The sequence below is a fragment of the Trachurus japonicus genome, unplaced genomic scaffold (assembly GCF_045865225.1).
Source record: "Trachurus japonicus isolate A0001 unplaced genomic scaffold, Traja_1.0 AP030635.1".
In the NCBI taxonomy this organism is placed as follows: Eukaryota; Metazoa; Chordata; class Actinopteri; order Carangiformes; family Carangidae; genus Trachurus; species Trachurus japonicus.
The window spans coordinates 102,780-126,264 of NW_028220768.1; the positions used below are offsets into that span (position 1 = coordinate 102,780).

Genomic DNA, 23,485 nt, shown 5'->3' on the forward strand with positions numbered 1-23,485 from the left:
GTGTTTGGACTGGATACAAACTTTTTAAAAACTAACTTACAATCTATAGTCGAACCTATCACACATCTGGTAAACATGTCAATAGAACAAAGCACAGTCCCATCAGCATGGAAAATGGCAACAGTGACACCAGTTTTTAAATCCGGCTCTAGATCTGACATGACCAATTACAGGCCAATCAGCATTCTGCCTGTGATCTCAAAAGTGGCAGAAAAATGGATAGCTGACTTAACCATCAAATATCTAGACAAAAGCCACACCCCCCTGCATCCAATGCAGTTCGGGTTCCGTGCTCGTCACTCTACAGAGTCGGCTAACTGTTTTTTTATTGAGAGGGTAAAGAGTGTGTTGGACAGGAGTTCTTGTGTTGCCGCAGTCTTCTTAGATCTAAGAAAGGCGTTTGACACGGTCAGTCACCAAGTCCTCCTGTCCAAACTAAGTCATTTTAATTTCTCACCCGCAACTCTGCAGTGGTTTAAATCTTACCTGCAGGACAGGAAACAGTGTGTGAGTGTTGCTGGTGTTAAATCTGCCTGTCGTAATTGCCATGTCGGAATACCACAAGGGTCCACTTTAGCGCCGCTGTTGTTCTCCCTCTACATAAATGACCTGCCAGATGTGTGTGGTACTGTATATTCACAGATGTATGCAGACGATGTTGTTATTATAACTCACGGTAAAACTCCAAAAGAGGCTGCACAAGTATTGTCAACTGTATTAACCAGGATCCAAGGCTGGTTGCAGGATTCATGTCTGCTTGTGAACACCAAAAAGACAGTGTGTATGTTCTTTTCCAAGAAACCAGTCAATGCAGAGAGATCGAATGTGTTCTTAGGGAGTGAGGAGCTTGAACTCGTACAACAGTTTAAGTACCTCGGGGTGACATTGGACCCAACCCTTACATTTAAAACTCACATTAAAAAGGTTGTAAACACCATTAAATTCAACCTCCAAAATTACAAACAAATTAGACCTTTCCTAACAACTGGTGCTGCTAAAGCCTACCTACATTGTATGATATTTTCCCATATTAACTATTGTTTCACAAATTGGTCTTTCGCAGGAGCCACGACTCTTAGACCAATCGAACAAGTGTACAAGAGAGCCCTTAAGGTACTCGACAAAAGAACACATTCGTATCATCACTGCAACATCCTGACAAAATATAATTTTTTTAGTTTCAACAATCTTAAATTCTTTAAACATGTATGTGCGATCTACAAATCTCTAAACGGCCTGTACCCACCGCCCCTAAATGAGTATATAAAAAAACAACCAGAAAGGAATATAGGAACCAGAGCTACCACAAGAGGGGACTGTGAGGTACAATTCAGACGCACAACATTCTCTCAAAACGTGTTATCAGTCCAAGGATGTTTAGAATGGAACAAGTTACCCATCAATATTAGAGAGTGTCCGACTTTTAGGACCTTTAAAGCACAACTCACAGACTGGATATTAGACAAACAAACTTGTGAGCACCTGTAAACATGTGTAACTCGAGTTAAACATGTTTGCAGTTGTATGGCTATGGCCGTTGCGTGTGCAATGGTACAGCATTGTAGATCTTATGTGCGAATGTTTGTGACCGGCATGTCTGAATTAATAGAGGTATAGTTATTATGTGCGAATGTATATGTATATATACCATGTCATTCTCTAATTCTCTCTTTTACTTTTTACTTTAATCCGATGCGCTATACTATGCAATACACCTGGCACTTTAAACTGAGTGCACTTTAGGGCACCGTGCAATACAACTTGGTACCCATGTACTCCTGCACTTTAGCACCTGTCACTTTGGCCCAGCACTTTGCACTTTATTCCCCAAACTGTCCAGGTTCCATTACTGGCTTGAGTATCTGACCTGCTTTTTACTTTGTTGTCTACTTGTCATGTTGTGTAACTGTGTTCCCCTGTTACTGTATTGTATTTATGTCCTGGGACTCCGGATGGAAATTAGCATCGATGCTATAATCCGGCACATTTACATGTTTCTTATATGTACATTGATGTGCGATGTCCCAGTCAAATAAACAAATAAAGTAAGTAAAGTAAAGTATCTTGACCCTCATATTGTATCTATGTGCCCAGCAGTGTTGGATCATTTTGAGCCAATCTCACTGGCAGCTCTACAAGAAGTTGTCCACCATCTCCGCCCTACTAACTGCCCTTCTGATAACATTCCCTCTCGCCTGTTGAAGGAGGTTTTCGACACAGTGGGGACATCAATCCTCTCATTGATAAATACGTGTCTTGTATCTGGTTGTGTTCCTGCTCACTTTAAACATGCTGTTGTAGAACCACTGTTAAAAAACAAAAATCTCAATCCCACTGTACTCTCTAACTTTAGGCCCATTTCCAAACTGCCCTTTCTGTCCAAAGTCCTAGAGAAAGTTGTTTTATCACAGCTTCAAGATTTTTTAGATCAACATGGTATCCATGAAAAATTTCAATCTGGTTTTAAACAGCTTCATAGTACTGAGACAGCTCTTTTAAAGATTTTTAATGACCTGATCTTAGCAGTCGACTCTGGTCACTCGGCAGTCCTTGTTCTTCTCGACTTAACGGCTGCTTTCGACACAGTCGACCACAATATCCTCCTGTCCCGCCTGGAGAGTTATGTTGGGATCAGGGGCTCTGCTCTGAAATGGTTCAACTCCTACCTGACGGACAGGACTTTTTCAATTCGCCTGGGAGATTACTCATCTGGACATGCCCCGCTCGTATGTGGTGTCCCCCAGGGTTCGGTTCTGGGCCCCACCCTATTTTCATTATATATGTTGCCCCTAGGTTCTATATTTAAAAAGCATAATGTCTCGTTCCATTGCTTTGCTGATGATGTTCAGATATACATGCCCGTTAAAATTAAAAGCAAAGGTGCATTGCAACCTCTGCTTGATTGTCTGAATGAAGTCAAGTTGTGGCTGTCATCAAACTTTTTAAAACTAAATGAGAGCAAGACTGAATTCATTGTGTTTGGCTCCCCGCTGTCATTGGGGGATGAACCCATCCTCGGGCCAATCTCCTCAAATACACGTAACTCTGTGAAAAGTCTTGGAGTGCACCTCGATAACTCTTTTAAATTTAGAAAACAAATTTCATCTGTGGTCAGCTCAAGCTTCTTTCAATTGAGATTAATAAGCAAAATAAAAGCCTACATTCCCCGGGCGACTTAGAAAAAGTGGTGCATGCTTTTATTACCAACCGGCTGGACTACTGCAATGCTCTGTATGTGGGCCTAGACCAGTCCTCTATCCAGCGTCTCCAGCTAGTCCAAAATGCGGCCGCTCGCCTTTTAACAAGTACTAGGAAAACCGAGCATATAACCCCAGTGTTGAGGTCTCTCCACTGGCTTCCTGTTTGCCAGAGGATAAATTTTAAAATTTTATTGTTGACCTTTAAAGCCATGAATGGCTTGGCTCCCCTTTATTTAAGTGACCTGCTTGTTCCCCACACTCTAAGCAGAACATCACGGTCAGCTGACCAATTCCTCCTCAGCACACCAAAGTCAAGATTAAAAACAAGAGGCGATCGAGCTTTTGCAGTCGCCGCTCCTAAACTCTGGAATAGCCTGCCATTCCCAATCAGAACAGCTCCAAACTTAGTACATTTTAAATCTCTATTGAAAACCCACCTCTTCTCCCGGGCTTTTAACCCTTGACCGATTGTTTTATCATTACAGTTTTATTGTATGTTGTGCTTTTATCCAATGTTTTATCCAATGTTTATTTTATTTATTGTGCTTTTATTATTGTGTTTTTATCTGATGTTTAAACTGTAATTGAAATTGTTTTAACTGTAAAGCACTTTGGTTCAAGGTGCTATATAAATAAACTTGACCTTGACCTTGAACTCTGTTAGTCACTCCATCGTTCATGTCTCTACTTCTCTTTCTGTCTTCATCCTTTTCTTCACTCTGTCTTTCTTTTTCTTTACTTTTTTGTCACTTCTCTCTCTTCTGTATTTCTAAGTATTTCTTCTCTCTTTCTGCTCGTCTTTTTTCTTCCTACTATGTTTTTCTTTCTTTGCCTTTTTTGTTTTTTTTCTTTCTCTCTTTTTTCTTTGTTTCTTTCCTTCTGATTATTTTTCTTGTGTTTTCTTTCAATCTTTCATTGTCTTTCTTTCCTCCTCTTTCTCTCTTTTTCTTCATTTCCTTCCCTCTTTTTTTCTTAAGTATTTCTTCTTTCTTTTTTCTTCCTACTATCTTTTTCTTTCTTTGCCCTTTTTGTTTCTTTTCTTTCTCTCTATTTTCTTTCCTTTTGATTATTTCTTTCTTGATCTTCCTTTTTTCCTGTTTCTTTTCTTTCTCTCTTTCTTTCTCTTCCCTCTTTCTTTTTTCTTCGTTTCTTTCCTTCTGATTATTATTTTCTTGGTCTTCCTTTCTTGCATTTTCTTTCAATCTTTCATTAGTTGGGTTTCCATCCACCTTTTCTTATGCGCATTTTGTGAAAATGCGCATAAATACTTGAATGGAAACGCCAGAAATTCGAATAAAGGCAGTAAATGCGCATAAAAGTTTATACGCGTGGAGGGGGGGGGGGGATTTGTCAACGTATCAAATAAAGGAAATGCGAGTTTTTGGTCTCCCAGCTCTCCTCTCTGCACCGCAACACAAACGCGCTCCGTAACCCATAATCTTTTGTTTATGACGGTTAAGACGACACAAACACACGCCGTAACATCGTTATGTAACTTATTGATTTTTCACCGGCTTCGTATGTAAACAGATGCACATGGAGGAGAGGAGCATAACCAAAACAGCGGAAAAGCGAGCGGACTGTCACAGTTCCTACTGTCTTTCTGTGTAAATATCTCATGTTACAACATGAAAACCTGCAGCTTATATTCAAGTGCGGCCTATATATGTATTTTCTTTTAAAATGTAGCTGGTGCGGATTATACAGGTGCGTCTATAGTCCGGAAAGTACGTAAATTGTCCATGATGTTGAGTGTCAGCTGAGTGTCAACTGTTGGATACATTCACGCTCTCTTATGACGTAATCTCACGGTGCACTCCTCCTAATCGCAAAACACTAATGAATGGAAACGGGCATAAATTCGCTTTGCTTTTTGCGCATTTTCACAAAATCCTCTTTTAAATTCGATACGACTTGGATGGAAACCCAGCTATTGTCTTTCTTTCCACCTCTTTCTCTCTTTTTCTTTCTTTCCTTCACTCTTTCTTTCTTTCCTTCACTCTTTCTTTCTTTCCTTCCTTACTTCTTTCTTTCTTTCTTTCTTTCTTTCTTTCTTTCTTTCTTTCTTTCTTTCTTTCTTTCTTTCTTTCTTTCTTTCTTTCTTTCTTTCTTTCTTTCTTTCTTTCTTTCTTTCTATCAACCAACCAACCAACCAATCAGTCCAGATGTTGAGGTTTACTTTCTGTGACAGAAGCAGCTTGAAACATTTGATGACGGATCAAAAACATTAAACATTCATCAATTATAATAAGTGTTTGACAATACACACACACACACACACACACACACACACACAACCTCACACACACACACACACACACGCAGACTGACTGGAGAGGTCGGACGGCGTCAGGATGTGGTAACTGAAGTTTCTCTTCACCAGGATCCCGGAGACTCTCTGACCCTGAGAGCACTTCTCATCCGCCAGCACGCCCATCACCTGCAGCACAGCACAGCGGAGCAAAGCATGCTGGGAGTTAACAACACGGCCCACACCAATACAACAACACAACAACAACACACACACACACACACACACACACAGACACACACACCTTGGCCAGTTTCTCTCCTCTGAAGTTCAGCGTCACGGCTTCAGTGTTTCGCGGGTTGTGGACTTCGATGTGAACCTCGTCGTTGTCTTCGTACTCTCGGATCAGAGCCGCCTTCAGCCGGGCCATCTCGTTCTGCTCGCCGTGCACCAGGATCTGCACACGCACACACACACACACACACACAGACACACACAAACTGCATTAAGGTGGGACACTACAGGTGAATAGGGTAGAAATTTAAACTAACAGACATCACCATGAAACTTCCCAAGTTTATCACTCACATTAAGACAAATATTTTTTGTATTACAAGTTTTGTCAAGTTTTATGTTTAAATATGTAAATGAGGCAATATCTAATGAAATATGCGCTAATTTGCATACATTTCCAGAACCGAAATCTGAACAATGGATAAAGAACCTTTCAAAATTCTTGTTTTATTCTGTTGACATATTAGAGTCAGAAGTTTTTACAGAGGAGGATTTTGGATATGTCTTTTTATCACTCTGTAAATGAGAAAATACTGTCACCAGCCCTAAAAACTCAAATTTCTCCATGTTTTTAGGAATAAAATGTTGTATAAATCAGGCTGTGAATGATATATCAACAATCCCCTCTGTCAAAACCTTCAGAATATAGACAGGAATAAAACTGGAAGGTTAGCTCAAGAGTCTGAGGAAAAACTCATTTTGAGAAAACGGCCTTTAAAGATTTGTACTGTAAAATTCCATAGATCATTAATGTGAATCGCACTTTTACGATTGGTTGCGGATACGGAGGAAACGACAGTTTTTGGATCCACATAATTGTTCAGGAGAGAGAGGGAGCTTTACAGTGATACCTGACATAACTTTTGGTGAATTTAGGAGAAATCTACTGATGAAAGAGACAAAATGAAGTAAAATAAAAAACCTTAATGTGGATTTTCTACCATTTCTTTCCACTTTTCTGAGAGAAAAATATCCCAAAATCTCAAAATTGATCAGTGCATGAAAAAACAGTGTTTTTGCCTGTTAGTGTGTCGCATTAAACCCAAAGGTTTGTGGATTTAATTAAATAGTGTGGATTTAAATAGTGTGTGTGTGTGTGTGTGTGTGATGTTTTTACCACGTGCGGCGGTTTGAGCGCCCGGATGAACTCGCTGGTCTGCTGGTAGTCGGTGTGAGCGGAGAAGGAGATGTAGTCGACCGACATCTTGAGAGGAAGCTTCTGTCCCGACATGGTGGCGATCTCATCAGGCTCCGTCATGATGTGCTGCAACACACACACACACACACACACACACACACACACACACACACACACACACACACACACACAGTACATTAAATAACCTGTGTGAAAAGTTTCATCATTTAAAATAATATAAAAATATTATTAAAAGTTCATTAAATCCCAGCGGCACTTGAACGCAACACGACACACTCTTCTGATCGATCCTACGTCGTTAACACAGGAGTCTGTCACAGATTCAGATTCTTGTTACGTAGCCACATTAAACTCAACATTATCAATAAAACTGACCGGACTGATCCAATACTGGGAATATCTATTGATGCCGATCAATAATATAATTTAAATAAGAGTCTTATTTTATTCAGATACACACACTGTAAAAGATTTTGTTTCAGCAATTACACTGTTCTCAGTCAGAGTTATTTGTGTTGTTGTTCTTGCCATCGCAGTTATTATCACCAAACTGTAAGATACCGATTAAAGGAGAAGTTATGAATAAAGAAAGATGCATTTGGGGCAGACAAACTAATTTTACAGCTGTTATTGTCTATTTTTATTTATTGCTGTGATTGTTTATTTTATTTCACTCTCTCTGCTAACATTTCCATATTTCGCACATTCTGTGACAAACTGTAAACTGTTTTCTTGTCTGTAACAACATCTATTGCACGTCTGTCCGTCCTGGGTGAGGGATCCCTCCTCTGTTGCTCACCCTGAGGTTTCTCCGACTTTTCCCTGTTAAAAGGGTTTTCCATGGAGTTTTTCCTCAGTTGATGTGAGGGTCTAAGGACAGAGGATGTTGTTACGATGCCATGTAAAGCCCTTTGAGACAAACTGTTTGTAAAAACGGGCTATACAAATAAAATTGCCTTGCCTTGCCTTGCCTCTCACTCTCTGTTGTTCTTAACTTGTCTCCAAAAGTGAACACAGACCTGACATTTCTAAAAACCAGTGGAGGAAACGTTTCACTTCCTATGATAATAAACAAAAAAAACTGCAGAAGGGACCAGAGGTGTCGCAGGTTCGATTCCCACCTTGGCGAGCGTCCCCTCCACGCAGTAGCCGGCGATGATGACGCCGTTCCTCTTGTCCGTGCACCAGCTCTCAAACAGCTCCCGGGACAAACCGCTCTGCATCATGCCGGGCGACGCCATCACCACGCTGGGCCCGATGTCGTCGAAGTGGTCCATGCTCTGACACACACACACACACACACACACACACACACACACACACACACGTCAGAAAACAAACGACAACGACAATGGAAACAGGCAATAGCATACATAGGCCCAATCCCATTTCACCCCTTGGCCCTACCACTTACCCCTACCCCTCCGTTTTGCGCGTTCACGTGTTGGGGTAGGGGTGTCCCAATCCCCGTTAGGACAGAGGGGTAGGGGGAAGTGGTAGGGCTACATACCCCTCCAAACGGAGATTTTTCAGAGGCACACTCCAAACGGAGGGGTATGAAAATTTCCCATAATGCATCTTGCGGCAGCCGGCAGCGGTGGCTGTAAAACGAAAAGCTGTTTTATTTCTCACTGTAGCGCTGTTATTATGTCACTTTATTAAGTTTTAATATTTTTTCTTGCGAGAAAGTAACTGTTTAGGTCCCAAATGTGCAGTTAGTTTACCCAAATGACGGCGGGTTAGAAGTTTGCTCCGACGATTTTTCGGAGAAGTGAAGCTCCAGGAGGAGCGGCTCCCATACTTGCCAACATTGGGTTGTGAAAAATAGGGAGATTTTTTTTCATCAGTGTATCAGGGTTCATTCGCCAGGTGTGGCTATAAATTGCCATCATTTCTTGCCTTGTATTTTAAACCTGAAGGAAACTTGTTCTGAAACTGTTTCTTTGATAGCCTATTCAATAAATGATTCTGTTTACCAATCAGGACAATGGGAAAAAAAGCAGTTGTAATTGTTGAAATGAAAACCAGAAGGCTGACCAAAGGTGGCCCTGTCCAGTAAGCCTACCTGAAGATGCATAGAATCTGTCAGTAAAGTCAGAAGGGGTGAAAAAGTTGAGTCACTAGACCCCTGTTGGGGGGTCTGGGGGCATTCCCCCCCACAAAAAAATGTAAATTTTAACACATAAATGAAGCATTCTAGTGTACTCTGAGAACATAAAGGGAACAGACTAAAAAAAGAAAAAAGAAAAAAGAAAAAAAGAAGCACATTTAGGTAGTAGCTACTGACTGAAGGCAAGAATGGCTGGAGTGACATGAACTCAGAGCTGGTCTGGTGGGGGGCAGTGGCTGGTGGGCAAAAACTAAACTCGTATTTTAAATCTAGGGGTCTGGATCAGCCATTCAAGGGCCCGTTTCCTCTGCTGTGCGGGGGGGCACGTCTGTGGAGCGGTGCATCGCGGACATGCACGGAGGGGGAGTAGCCTACGGAAAAAAAAAAAAAACGAATGTGCGCCGCCGCATCCGCTCGGTCCAGCGGGTCCGCTCGTGCCGACGTCGACAGCGGCAGGCAACCGCAGTATCAACGCTACTGGTATCACTGACTCCAGTCAGTGACATGTCACCGGCTGGCCTCATACGTGCAGGCAGGCCAGGGTTGCCAGATACGGCAACAATTATCCCCCACAATCTCACTTGTTTCCTTCACTGTAAAATCGGGAGATTAGCGGGAGAAATTACTAACCGGGAGCATCGCGGGAAATAGGGTTAAAAGTCGGGAGTCTCCCGCGTAAATCGGGAGTGTTGGCAAGTATGGCGGCTCCTCACAGAGGCAGCAGCCGGTCTGCAGCGCTGCTCCGCCGGCCAAATTACGTCCTCGTCCCGGTCCCGCCGGGAGAGAAGGCGGTTGTTAATTAACTTATCCGCGGGTTTTTAGAGGTTTACCACCAGCATGTTAAATTCTTTTCAGCATTTAAATGTTGGTCTCATTGATGAAATCTGACAATTGTGGCAGTAGCACTAGTTTATTTGGATGAAAAGTTATGCTTCATGTATCAGACAGAGGAGCAGGCAGCTGCCTCTGGGCTCTGTGTAAATAAATGTTTTACAATGAACCGATCAGTCTGCATTAAGTTTTATCTTATTTTATTAAGTTATATGGAACACGCTATTTGATTTCTGGCAAAAGCTCGCCGCATCAGTTTACGTAAAAGCCAGTGAGACTACGTGATGACGTATGTGATTGTTGAAGGGGTGTCCCAATTCGGAGGGGTTGACTTTCTACCCCTACCCCTTGTAGCTCCGTTTCAAGGGGCGAGGGGCAAGGGGTAGGGGAAGGGGTAGGGGTAAAAAAGAGAAATGGGATTGGGCCATAGGGTTGCAAAATATCGGGTATCGGGTAATATCGGAAACTTTCTATGGGAATAAACAGGAATAAATCCGAAATTTACAAAATTGAAGGTTGGCCCTTAATAAGCAATTAGTAATATTTTACTCAATATTCATGTTTTTGTTGTTCAGTAAAATAGCTGATTGTTCATACAAGAATTAGAACTTGATAAAGTTCTACTCACAAATAAATCTGTTGAAATGTCATGTTTTTTAATTGTATTGTTATTTTGCATGGATGTCTGCTTATGACGAAACAAAATATTTACATTTATGTTTGGATATGATACAGTTTGTTTAAATTACCCCAGATTTCCAGTTAATCCCCATAAATTCCCATAATTTCCCATAATTCCCATGGATATTTTCCAATTTGGAATAAAAAACTGGAAATTTTCCGCCCCTTTGCAACCCTAAACATACACAATGTATACACTGACAATACACTGACCAAAACAGACAAAACGGAAAACAAAGGACAGAACAAACCTGACGACACAATAAAACAGGACAGAAAAGTAAAAACAAAAACAAAAACAAAACAAACCTTCAGGTTGCTGATGTGCTTGAAGACGAAGGGGTTGTTGATGTTGATGGCCTTGCGGATCTTGTCGTTCATGGCGTTGATGTAGGTCTGGTACACGGCCATGCACTTCCTGGCCAGAGACGAAGCGTAGAAGATCGGGATGTCGTGGAGCTCCGGGTGGTTCTGCCAGTACTCGTCTGGTCCACACACACACACACACAAATAAAGTTAAAGGGATAGTTCACCCTAGAATGATATTTCGCTCATTATCTACTCACCCTCATGTTGACTAAGGGCTGGAAGAATTTTCAGAGTCCACCGTCCCTTCTCTGAGTTACAGGGGGTCTTGGCGTAGCAGTGCATTTCAATGCCACGGTAGCAAAGGGACACCAGAGCTCTTCGTAAAAAAACACACACAAAAAAACATCCAAATACCTCCATGATGCTCGTATGTAATGTCCGTCTTGTGCTGAAGCCCCAAATTGCCTGGTCCGTCCAAATCTCGCGTGATTCGCAGTAACCGCACTGACGCCGGCGCAAATCACGCGAGATTTGGACGGACCAGGAAGAGGAGCTTCGAGAAGCTTCCGCTACAAACAAGCTTAAAATATAGACTTATTTAATTTTTTTCGGGACAATTACGCAATTTGGGGCTTCAGCACAAGACGGACATTACATACGAGCATCATGGAGGTATTTGGATGTTTTTTTGTGTGTGTTTTTTTACGAAGAGCTCTGGTGTCCCTTTGCAACCGTTGCATTGAAATGCACTGCTACGCCGAGACCCCCTGTAACTCAGAGAAGGGACGGTGGACTCTGAAAATTCTTCCAGCCCTTAGTCCACATGAGGGTGAGTAGATAATGAGCGAAATATCATTCTAGGGTGAACTATCCCTTTAACGAACCTACTGCTATGACTATAGGGATTATGGCAATGGACCAATTTGCCAAAATGTTGAACTATCCCTTTAAGGTAAAAATCTTGCATAGTTCCTCTTTAAAGGTATAATATGTAGGAATTCCCCCCATCTAGCGGTGCGGTTGCATATCTGAACGTATTCTTGATGTTGCATTCACCTGAAATCGGGCAGAGGTCAGACAGACAACAGACGCTGCATGTAACAGGATAAACAAGCGTCTATGTAAACAAGTGGTCCGCCAGCACGAGGCAAAACAATACAGCCGTGACAATATGTTGTCATGGTGATGTCGTATTGTTTACCCGACCCACGTTTTACCGGCTTTCTCTCGTCGAGTAAAATGACATCCGGTTGGTTTGCCGACGGCCGTCTGCCTGACTGCACCTGAATGCAACACCAGTGCCTCCATCCTTCCTCACACTACACAGTGGTGACAGTTTTAACAGGCCGAGCCCACAGCTCCGCTGAGTTTCCGTGGTTACCTACGGTCACGATGCAACATGGCCGCCTCGGTTCGGTGCGTCGCCCACTCATGTATTTGTAACGACTTGTAACAACTCATTCTAAGGTACGAGAAAGCTTTCATTTGTATGCGGGTGTGATTCGACTTCAGTGAAATACGTATTTATGAAAGCAATATTAGATTTTTGCTACTAAAAAGCCAAATAAGTTACACACTGGGGCTTTAACGAGTGTGTATGGTGAATGAAAATGTTTCTGTGTGATCCATAGACAGAAACACGTCCCTTAGTTTAATCTTGTAAATAAAACTTGAAGCCTGAATTCATTTTTCCCTCAGCTGAAGGGAAAGCGCCACTCTTAGGTCGCCGTGCGTCGTCATGGCGTCGTTGTTGCCGTGGTCTCACCGAGGATGAGCAGCAGCTCCTGCGCTCGGCCCAGAGCGAACACGGGGATCAGACATCGACCTTCTCTGTTGACGATGTCGTGGACCGTGTTGCAGAACCGAGCCTCTCGCTCCTCCCGCTTCTCGTGGATGTGAGTCCCGTAGGTCGACTCCTGACACACACACACACACACAACAAACACACACACACACACACACACACACAACAAACACACACAGGTTCAATGTTAAGTGTCTGTGCTCTGTGTTTAAATAAAGTTTGAACGGTTTGAATGCTTCCACTCACGGTGATGAGGATGTCTGGTTTGACGCTGGGGATCTCCGCCGCCATCAAGTGTCTGTCCTCCTGACGGGAGAAGTCTCCTGTGTACAACAACTACACACACACACACACACACACACACACACACACACACACACACACATATATACAGGGATGCAAACGGGTCAGGACCAAAAAAGAGAGGTATTGTCTGGCGGGGGGGGGGGGCTCACCATTAACAATATCACAGAAAAGTCAATTTCCAGTAGTTCAACCCCAACCAAGTATTGAGTGCATATAGATGGACAGTTTTCAGAAGGCCAACATTTCTATATTAAAAATGCTTTAAAAAAATAAAAACCATTGCAATATTTCAATTTTGGAGATACTGATTTTTAGGTCTTCACTGAATGTTAGTCATAATTATTACTATTAAAATAAACTGAAGAAATAAAGACATGGGATGTTTCATTCAGTGTGTAATGGACATATAGGCCTATATAATGTGTTAGTTTCACTTTAATTGAACACATTCTACATGGCGGAGGCGACGTCTTTCCACTCAGGGCTTCCTTCACCTCTGAAACGGGGCAGAGCTCCATGGAAACACCTGCCTGACACAGCAACGTAGGGAACCGTGCACGTCCGTGGAGCTGTGCGCCGCGGACGTGCACGGGGGGAAAAAACGGCGTCACCGCTTTGGGTAACGTGGGTGCATGTCGCGCGTCTACATTGGAGGTCGGCTGTTATCAGTATAATCAGAGACCATGAATGAGTTCGCCTCACGTGATTGTCACTGTCAGCCTGTTAGAAAAACATTTTACTGACCCCAGCTGAGACGCTGAGACCCCCCCCCCCCTCAAAACAAAAACTCTTCGGATCTGAACGATTCACACAAGTCACCTAATTGGTCATGAAAAAAGCGAGTTTCGCTTTTCGGCGCGCTGTTTGCATCCCTGTGTGATGTTCAGGGACAGTCAGGACAGTCTGAGGACTGACAGCTCTGAGGTTGAAGTTTATATTAATGCACCATGACACTGTGGCAGGTCTCTGTACTAGGGATGTGAATCTTTGGGTGGCTCACGATTCGATTCCGACTTTTAGGGTCACGATTCGATTCAAAATCGATTTTCGATTCAACCGATTCTTGATTTTCTTTTTGCGATTTTTAGTTTGCTTTATTAACACCAGACCATGTGAAAACGTTGAATGATGATGATGTCTACAGACTATTATATCAGAAGCCATATTTCCCCCCAAAAAAATGCACATCACATGTTTCAGATTTACTCAGCAGCAATATATTCGAACCATTTTAAAGTTAACTGCTACATGAAGCTGATTTTATAGGCTACTCTCTTTTCAAAAGCCTGGACTGAAGGATGTGAATATTTGGGTGTCTCTTCGATTCAAAATCAGTTCTCATGCACATGCACATGGACATGTAGCCTATCTGTAACAAAGGCTGCTAAAAAAAAAAAAAAAAAAAGAGACGGCACTCTGCTCTCAGGCCAGCTCACCTGCAGCCTGTCTGCAGCGCCACAGAGGAGCTGTCAGAGCTGCTGCTGCTGCTGCTGCTCCTCTCTCTTCAGCCTGCTGTTTGGCTGCACTTTGTATGAGTTTAAAAAAGTGAAGATCTAACGTCACCTGAGCACCGATCAGCTGATCCAGAGCGCAGTGGATGTGGCTGCTCACACCGTGTCCTAACTGGATGCGACGCGAACGAGCGTCCGACAATCGCGTCACATCTGACGCTCTCTGTCCACACTGAATCCGTGCGTCTGTTGTCATGGAAGCACATCAGCTGTGCGCTCGCCCGCTCGACAGACTGGAGACGTAACTACCCGGTTAAAAGATGGGTGAATTGTGCCTTTTAAACAGAAAACAAGTTTCTTGAAATATAGAGCCAACAGCAAGTTGTCTCTATAGTGTAGGAACACGAGTTGTAAAAAACATAATGCAGGGTTTTCTGTAACATTATAAGACGGCGCACCGCCCCCCGCCCAAGATGAATGAAGAGGCTATTAAAAAAAAAAAAAGTCCGCTAGTCTCCTTGAAGCGGCTGTTATGTGTCTCTCTCTGGCGGTGTCAGCTGATGTGCACATCTGCAGCAACCCAAACAAATGCACATGTTACTGTTGACTGGCTCTATTCCAGCCACATGATTGGTTCGACGCGGTGGAAATCTCATTATCATTGGTTATTTGTATTGTCTGCCAAAACATGGATGAATGAAACCTATCGACCACGTCTCATATTTCTATTGAGGAAAAGTTATTTCACAATTTATAGACACAACACCGACAAGCACTGAGAGCCGCATGTTGCAGTGACGTTATATAGGCTATAAAAAAAAAATCCGCAAATAATAAGCCGACGAAAAGGTGCAACTTGCCACTTAACTTCTTGTCGATGTATTATTTGCGGGGGCTTTCGGGGGATCTGCTGACGGTGGAGGATCTGGGACTGATTCACTGTGGACCACCACCAGTCTGATCAGGTCCATCACAGCACAGCAGCTGCAGCACTGCCCCGCTGTCACATTACTCTCGCGTATCAGCTCAATCTGTTTACATTAAACCGACATCAGGAGAATAATGAGAATTATGATTAAAAATATATTTGTTTCGAATTTTGGCCCCTGGATCATGATTTTTCGCATTCTTGGTTAAAAAAAAAAAATCCTCTAAAAAAAAAGACAGTTGGGATGCATAATGTGTCTCATAACAGTATACTGTGCGTCACGCTAGGGGTCGGTGGTGTTTTATTCTAGGGGTCGGTGGCGGCTGTGAGACAGCAGCGGCTCCACGGTGAGGGGGGGGCGGGGGGGGGGGGGGGGGCAGCTTCTGCTCACCTGACTCTGTGCAGCTTCTTCATTAAATCCAAACAGTCCGACACAGCGACGCACTGCTCCTTTGACTCTAAAGTCTCTGTAGCTCATCAGCCCGGAACTCGCCGACATGGATCAGAAGCGACGGCGGCGTTTGGCCTCAGTGTCTCGGACTTCCAGAGCAGCTACAGAGCAGCGTTGTGACCTCAACCATGGTCGATGAGAGCAGAAATGTTGTTGTAGGCCTGTGCATATTCTCATTTGTCCAGGTCATAGTATTTCAAAGGAGGTTAAATCGAAAGCAACTGGACTTCTACTGAGTCTCCAGACCAGTTAGTTGGACCAGTCCCAGCCTGGTCAGATGCTACATGAACTGATGAAGCCTCTTGGATGAGAGGTGAAACGTCTTCCTAGACAAATAACTAAGTCCAGTTGAACCTGCTTTGAAAAAAAAAAAAAGTTGTTGGCGGGCTCGTGAATTTTTTTTTGACACGAGTCAAAAAGAGCGTCAAACCGCGTATCTCGCGTTTGGTCGCGCGTCACAACTCGAGCGAAAAAAAAGCGTTCCTCGTGTTTGGTGGGAAGCCCCTTGTGGGTCTTCCCACCAAACACGATGAAATAGACGAAGACGCGAAGGTCCCGTCGCACAAAACAAATCGCGTGTATTGCGTCGCAAAAAAAAAAAGTCGCGTCTACCGCGTCGCGCGCCTAATCGCGTCTCGCGCCTAATCGCGTCTTTGCGTCACGGCCTTTTACACCGCGGACGTAACGAATAAACGGTGACGGTGTGAACGAACAACATAGAACAGGACCAGACGTGGCGTTGTTTCCTCTTTTCACCGACAGCTCCACTCTCCCTTACTTACACTAACTACTGTTATTGTTGAGGCCAGAGAATTGTGGGATTTGTAGTTTTTGACCAATCGCAGGTTGTGCTCTTTCTTTTTGTGATTTTCCTGGTTCACACATGTATTTTTTTTTAGGGGCAAATGCGAGTGAAATGCTCGTCCATGGTGGGCATAAGAAAATTTAAGACCTGTCTAAAATTATTTAAGACTTGAACACAATAATTCAACAAATTTAAGACATTTTAAGGCCTAAAATTTAGATTTTCAAATTTTAGACTTTTTAAGACCCCGTGGATACCCTGTTATTTCATATAAAAGTTTAAGTGCATGCATATTTTATGATGCTGTGTATTTCAGGTGTAGGTTAATATACACACACCTCAGGAGGCCTGTTGACTGGTTAAAACAAGGTAATCAGTAGATGGGAATTAACTTCAGATTTAGTCACGGATCACCTTCAAACTCTCCTTGTCATGATATTTGAATTAATTATACATCAACACCAGCATATATAGGATTAACACAACATACAAATGAATAAAATGATCTAAAAGTATACATTTGTTTATTATTAATTGGATTATTCAACAAAATGTTAAAATTATAAAACCATCCTTCAACTTAAAGCCCGAGGCGACGTCTTTAAACAGTTTATTTTGCTCATCAAATGAAGAGAAATTGACTCTGGAGCCTGAAGTCTGTGATTATTGATTAGGATTTTCAATCAATCACTTTTTAATCAAAACACAGCTGCGTTTTAATCTTCACTGTTTCTGCTCCAACTAAGATAAATAAATCATAATAACATCTGTTCTTTGTCGCAGCAGAGAGAGTGAATCACTGCGATTCATATGTTTATAATTTACATAATGTGATATTATGTGATAATGAAGTTTAGGTGAAGAGGTGCATTCTGGGAAATATTTTTTGTGAGTTGATGAAATTACTTATCAATATGCGCTTCCATTTAGACATGATGACGATAAAGTGCAGGACAACACGGTGTTAAAAACAGTTTCTTTTTTTAAAAGGATTTGTATTTCCATGCTTTTATTTTGAAGGGATGCTGCATGTTTTAGAAGCCTTACTTCTGATTTCCTGTTTGTCAGACTCAGTTTATTGATCTGGTCACATCGATTATTGATTGAAATGTTTAATTTTTCTAATTTATTTACTTTACTGTACATACTTTCTTTTCTTTGTCTTGTTTATTTGATGTTTGTTTATTTTATTTCATGCTCTTATATCTTATGTTTTGTATTTATTTATATTTACAAGTTTACTATTTGCCTTATTGGTTTGTACATCGATTTATTTGCAAAATAAAGTAAAAAAGCAATAAACAAAACACCAACAGAGGGTTGAACAGCTGAGTCATGTGAGTGGCGGTGAGCGTCCGTTACCTTGACGCCGGCGATCTCGATCATGAACATGGCGGCGCCCAGCACGTGTCCGGCGTGGTAACACCAGAACTTGATGCCGGCCACTTCCTTCACCTCGTGGAAGTTGATGGTCTCGATCTTCTCCATGCTGTCCTCCAGGTCCGTCTCCGTGTAGAGCATGTCGTCTGCCGAGATGTTACTGTCACACACACACACACACACACACACACACACACACGCACACACACAGCATCAACACACAGCTCCGTCACAGCTCCACCTGAGCGACAGGCAGCATCACTCCCTCTCTCTTTGTCAGCTGTAAAGTGACTGAGTGTGAGAGTCTGTGAGGGTCCAGATACTATAAACATGAATGGAACAGCACCTACCCCCTTTCATGTTACCTTGACAACAACATGTTGACTGATAATTTACAGTTTACTTTCAGAAGCACAAGGTGTGTGAGGGACAGACTCACAACAACAAATGCTCTTGGATCAGATCTGATCAAATCATCTAACAATAACCAAAAAACTACACGTGTGTGTGTTGTTATGTGTGTTGTGACAGGAAACAGCAGCGAGTGTCCTCCTCCTGAAAACGCTCCCGATAAGACGGCGTGTCTGGACAGCGGCGAGTGTCTGGACGGGGAGTGCGTTCCTTTCTGTCAGGCCGTCCTGAAGCTGCAGCCCTGCGCCTGCAACGGTAACGACCACACCGGCGTGAGACCAAGGTGGTGGTGGTGATGATGATGATGATGCATCCGTCTCAGTCTTGTATCTGTTCCCTCTCGTCTCTATAGAAACCAACGCGTCGTGCAGAGTCTGCTGCCGGAGCACCAGCGGCATCTGCGCCCCCCACCAGGACAAGACGGGCAACTTCCTGTTCCTGCGTAAAGGGAAACCCTGCACCGTGGGCTTCTGTGACGGAGCGGTGAGTGGAAACACACACACACACACACACACACACACACACACACACACACACACACACACACACACACACACACACACACACACACACACACACACACACACACACACACACACACACACACACACACACACACACACACACACACACACACACACACACACACGGCAGCTTTAAAACACATTGAAGACAAACTTCTAGCTCAACTACTATGAGTGTGAAAACTATTTATTTGGAACTGAGTTTAGGTGTAATCACAAAGAAATGGCTTAAACCATCTGTTGATGAATGGTATGACATCACACTCATTCCAAATTTGAAGACATCTGAAAGCATTGGAAAGGTATATTTCCCTGAAAAGCCCCTCTTTTGTTTAAAGCAGATATCAGTGGAATGTTTTTGTTAATATAAGTCCTAAATAGTCCTATTTTCCGTCAGCAATCACTTACATGAAGTATTTCAGCCTAAACACGAGTCTCTCCGTCACTCTGCTCTGCTGTAACCCGAGGAGAAAATTTTCCTTGTGGGATACAAGTGTTATCCAATGAGGGGAGAGAACGGCATGAAGGGCTGTGTGTGCAGCCAAGGGATGCGCGTGAATGTGGTGACGTAGCACGAGGACCAATTGATGCCTGACAAGGGCGGGGGCTGCTAACTCATGGTGCGTTCAAGGAAACTCGTACTTTGTGTTTTTCCTTCCTGTGAAGTCATACCAGTTCGATCTGGTACGAGTTCACGGGTCGGAAGTTACGAGTGGCCGTTATAGGGAACTTTCACAGACAACAGGACGGTAAAAACACGAGCTACGGGTTACCTGGAACGCTACCAAGTCGTAGTTGTGACTTGAAGCTGTAACTTACGGTTTCAAAAGCCTGCCTTGAACACAGCATTAGCCGAAACGGCCGTGCCGCTGTTATCTGCTTTAAGTTTTTGGTTAATTATTTATTTCCTTGTGTTATTATAATAGAAAACACCCCATGTTCACGTGTTATTATATAAAATGCTTTGTAAAAGGGGGAACCCCCCCCCCCCAAAAAAAAAAAAACACATTAAAGACAAGCGGGATGTGAGTGTGTGTAGGTGGGTTTACATGGAGACTTTTTCCTCTTTCTGATTGAATCCTTTCTGAATGAGTCTTTCAGGTCAACTGTTTACATGATTTTATTTTATTGTTTTATACTTTTGATCGATTTAAGAAAAGGTTTATTCTGCCTCTGTGAAACCGAATGAAACTTGATTTGGTTTGGGCTTGTTTGTTGTGATTGAGCTGTTTATATGGAGCATTTTCATTCAGTTTGGACTCTAAACCGAATCTAATCTGAATATTTGGCTCCATGTAAACAAAGCTTGTGTGTGTATGTGTGTAAACACAGCTTGTGTGTGTGTGTGTGTGTGTGTGTGTGTGTGTGTGTGTGTGTGTGTGTGTGTGTGTCTCCTGCAGGGGAAGTGCATGAAGCAGGTGCAGGACGTGGTGGAGCGTCTGTGGGACTTCATCGACAAACTGGACATCAACACGTTTGGGAAGTTTCTGGCCGACAACATCGTGGGGTCGGTGGTGGCGTTCTCTCTGCTCTTCTGGGTTCCTATCAGCATCCTGGTCCACTGTGTGGTGAGTCGCTCCGTTCTGTCTCTGTCAGGAACTAAACTACACACTGTCAGTCACACTGTCTGACTGACGCGTTACAGAGACGTATTACCACTGTATTTTCATGAGTATTAAGGGATTAAGGTGCTACAGACAGAATCTGAAGATGATAAAGTCTTTCCTGTCTTTAGTCTGTATAGATCAGGTGGACAGTCATTTAAATATATATTTTATAAGATGTGCAGAGATTAGTTTAGTTTACTCTTGTCTTTTGTCTTTTCTTCTGTGAACAACCTCCTTCAGGATTAATAAAGTTTCTTTATCTTCTTCTCTCAGGACAAGAAGCTGGATAAACAATACGAGCAAACCACAAAGTCTCTGTTCTTCCCCAGTGTGAGTATCTGATTGTGTGTATTTTAGGGATGTCACAATTACTTGTTATTCACAATTAATGCAATGAAATTGCAGCGAAAGGAGGAAATACTGCATGTCTGATATGAATCATCACCTGCAGGATACCCACCTGGCTTTGTAGCCAAAGTAAAAGAAATTACACAGTAAATGGGTTAAATTACGTTAATGACTAACAATAATGACTAATAACACTGAATTGGTAGGAATTGAAATGTCATTCGTAAGAAAAATTATTTTTAAAAACTTCAAACATTTCCTCTGAAGGATTTAATATTTTGTTTATATAATTAGAATGCAATTATATTTTCACTGTATTTGGTTCCTGAACATTCAGACTCATTAAGATGTTGAGACCTGATGTGGATGAAGAGGGAACAAAGGAGCGGTGGCTTTTGTAAAGTGAATATTTTGTTTTGTTTTTTTGTTTTCTTTTTTTTAAGTATATTTTTTGGGCTTTTATTGCCTTTAATTGATAGTGCAGTCGAGAGAGAGACAGGAAATGGGGAGGCAGAGAGGGGGGGAATGACACGCAGGAAAGGGCCGTCCGACGCCGGACTCGAACTGGGGCTGCCTGATCCGAGGACTGAGCCTCAACATGGGGCGGCAGCTCTACCCAGTGAGCTAAACGCCGCCCCGTATTTTGGGGGTTTTCTCTTCATCACAGTTCCCTCTGAGATCTGACTGAGAGAGGAGGTCAACATGTTGACGTCAGTTGAACATTAAAAAATCTAAAAGTCGGGGTGGTGTTTAGCTGAGTTGGCAGAGCACCCACCCCGTGTGTAGAGGCTATAGTCCTCGGTGCAGGCGGCCCCGGTTCGAGTCCTGCATCGGACGGCCCTATCCTGCGTGTCATTCCCCCCCCTCTGCCTCCCATTTCCTGTCACACTCTCAACTGTCCTATCTAATAAAGGCATGAAAAGCCAAAAAATATACTTAAAAAAATAAAAAATCTAAAAGTCTTCTCCTTTACAGAGGAACTATGCAGCATTTGTCCCTTAATTAACCAGCTCCAGAGTCCTAGTGCTGGTTAAATCAATGACTTGTAACTAGTTCCAGGGAGGCGTGTTGCTGCGTCCTTGTTTATGACAGATAAGACTACACAAATACACACATGGTAACATGGTAGATGATAAATAACCTTATCCACCGCTCCATGGATTGATTTCTCACCAGCTTTGTTGTTGAAAACAAACGCACATGGAGGAGAGGAGGGTTAGAGACAAAGAGAGTTCATCTTTAAAGTCCCCCTCCCCCTTTTTGGTCATTTTAAAACCAGCAGCTCATTAGCAATGCGCCTCTGGAGGGTGGGCGGAGACTGCGCTGCTCTGCACCCGCCCAGCCACCTCCTCGCACCCCACCCCCCCGCTCGCTGACAGCTGGACATTGTACAATTACAGATTCAGCGCGTTTAGCGTAAAACTCCACACTGGGATTCGATCCCAGACTGGAGCATAGTCCTTGCTCACGGTGCAAGCTGCTCTACCAGGTGAGCTATACCTGTTACACCTTGACAGCTACACCGAGCTGCCAAGTCTTTCACCTCTGGGCCAGATGCAGAGCGGGGCGGGAGCTTGTAGCACTAGTGCCCTCCCCTGGAGCTGTGACACGTCAGCTCCAGTCTCCCTGAAACTGCCAGTTTGCGTCTGCCATTGGTTCACAGCAGTTTGAAGGCAGAAAAACTCTGAAATGCAATTTTGCACTTCCTTTTCTGCTGCTATGTGCTCTAACACAAGAAAAATGCCACAGGAACATTTGAAAAGCACGAAAAACACGATTTTCATGGGAGGGGGTCTTTAACCATCAAACTCAACTGACTCTGTTCATTTTCCCAGAATGCCGAGCTCCTGAGCAGCCTGGAGTCCGCGTCCGTCCGGATCTTCAAGCCTCCGACCTTCCCGACCACCAACCTGCGCTTCCAGCCGTCCGGTCCGCAGCAGACCAGCACGCCGCCGGTCTCCGGCTTCGGCTTCGGCCCCGGTCCAGACTCCTGCTGTCATCTTCCTCACCATCCTCCTCCTCCTCCTGCGGTGGCGGCCCCTCCTCCCCCTCCTCCCCCTCCTCCTCCTCCTCTGGACTCCCCCCGCATGGCCACCATCCAGGAGGACCCGAGCTTCGACTCCCACCTGGACGAGGAGGCGCTGCAGGAGGCGTTCGGCCGCCCGGCGCAGCGCTCGGAGCAGCGGCGGCGCTCCTTCGAGGACCTGACGGAGACGAGCGCGGTGAGTCGCAGCGAGAAGGCGCTGATGTTCCGGCTGCAGAGGCAACACCAGATCGACACCAAGGAGACGCAGTGCTGAGGGACGGGACGGGACGGGACGGACGGGACGGACGGTGCCCGGTTTGTCCCGCTCACGTCCTCCTCCTGTGCTGGTTTCACAAACTTTTACGACTTTTTTTATTTTTTATTTTCTTAAAGCGGCTCCGTCCTGAAGCCGCCGCACTGACGCTTTGTTGCTGCAGCAGATCTCAGTCTGGTCACATCGAGACACATTCAATCAGAAAAACGTTTTTATTGAATTTAAAGGACAATTCCAGGCGAATTCAACTCGGGGGTGTATTTTCATATCATTTTAGGTCTAAAAGAATGAATCTGAAGATTTTCAGTTTAATCGCTCCTGTTTTGCGGTAGTTG

The 23,485-nt window shown here is 43.6% G+C and overlaps 2 protein-coding genes across 2 annotated transcripts in view; one reads left to right on the plus strand and one right to left on the minus strand.

Annotated features, from left to right (window-relative positions):
• The window catches only part of LOC146960178 (cleavage and polyadenylation specificity factor subunit 3-like), a 32,425-nt gene extending 14,086 nt beyond the window's left edge, over nt 1-18,339 (minus strand). Inside the window, exons 1-9 of the mRNA XM_085772558.1 lie at nt 18,326-18,339; nt 17,943-18,120; nt 12,886-12,975; nt 12,601-12,751; nt 10,836-11,011; nt 8,026-8,184; nt 6,863-7,009; nt 5,756-5,908; nt 5,532-5,640 (exon numbers count right to left, since the gene is read on the minus strand). Of these exons, the coding sequence (XP_085628684.1) occupies nt 5,532-5,640; nt 5,756-5,908; nt 6,863-7,009; nt 8,026-8,184; nt 10,836-11,011; nt 12,601-12,751; nt 12,886-12,975; nt 17,943-18,120; nt 18,326-18,339 (1,177 nt within the window). The remainder of the gene's footprint in view (nt 1-5,531; nt 5,641-5,755; nt 5,909-6,862; nt 7,010-8,025; nt 8,185-10,835; nt 11,012-12,600; nt 12,752-12,885; nt 12,976-17,942; nt 18,121-18,325) is intronic.
• A 136-nt stretch (nt 18,340-18,475) lies between these two features.
• On the plus strand, nt 18,476-23,150 carry LOC146960179 (disintegrin and metalloproteinase domain-containing protein 17-like). Its single transcript, XM_085772559.1, has 6 exons — nt 18,476-18,626; nt 18,724-18,854; nt 20,296-20,463; nt 20,776-20,832; nt 22,686-22,880; nt 22,953-23,150. Exons 1-6 carry the CDS (start codon nt 18,476-18,478, stop codon nt 23,148-23,150), a joined length of 900 nt encoding a protein of 299 aa, XP_085628685.1.
• Nucleotides 23,151-23,485: the final 335 nt, after the last annotated feature.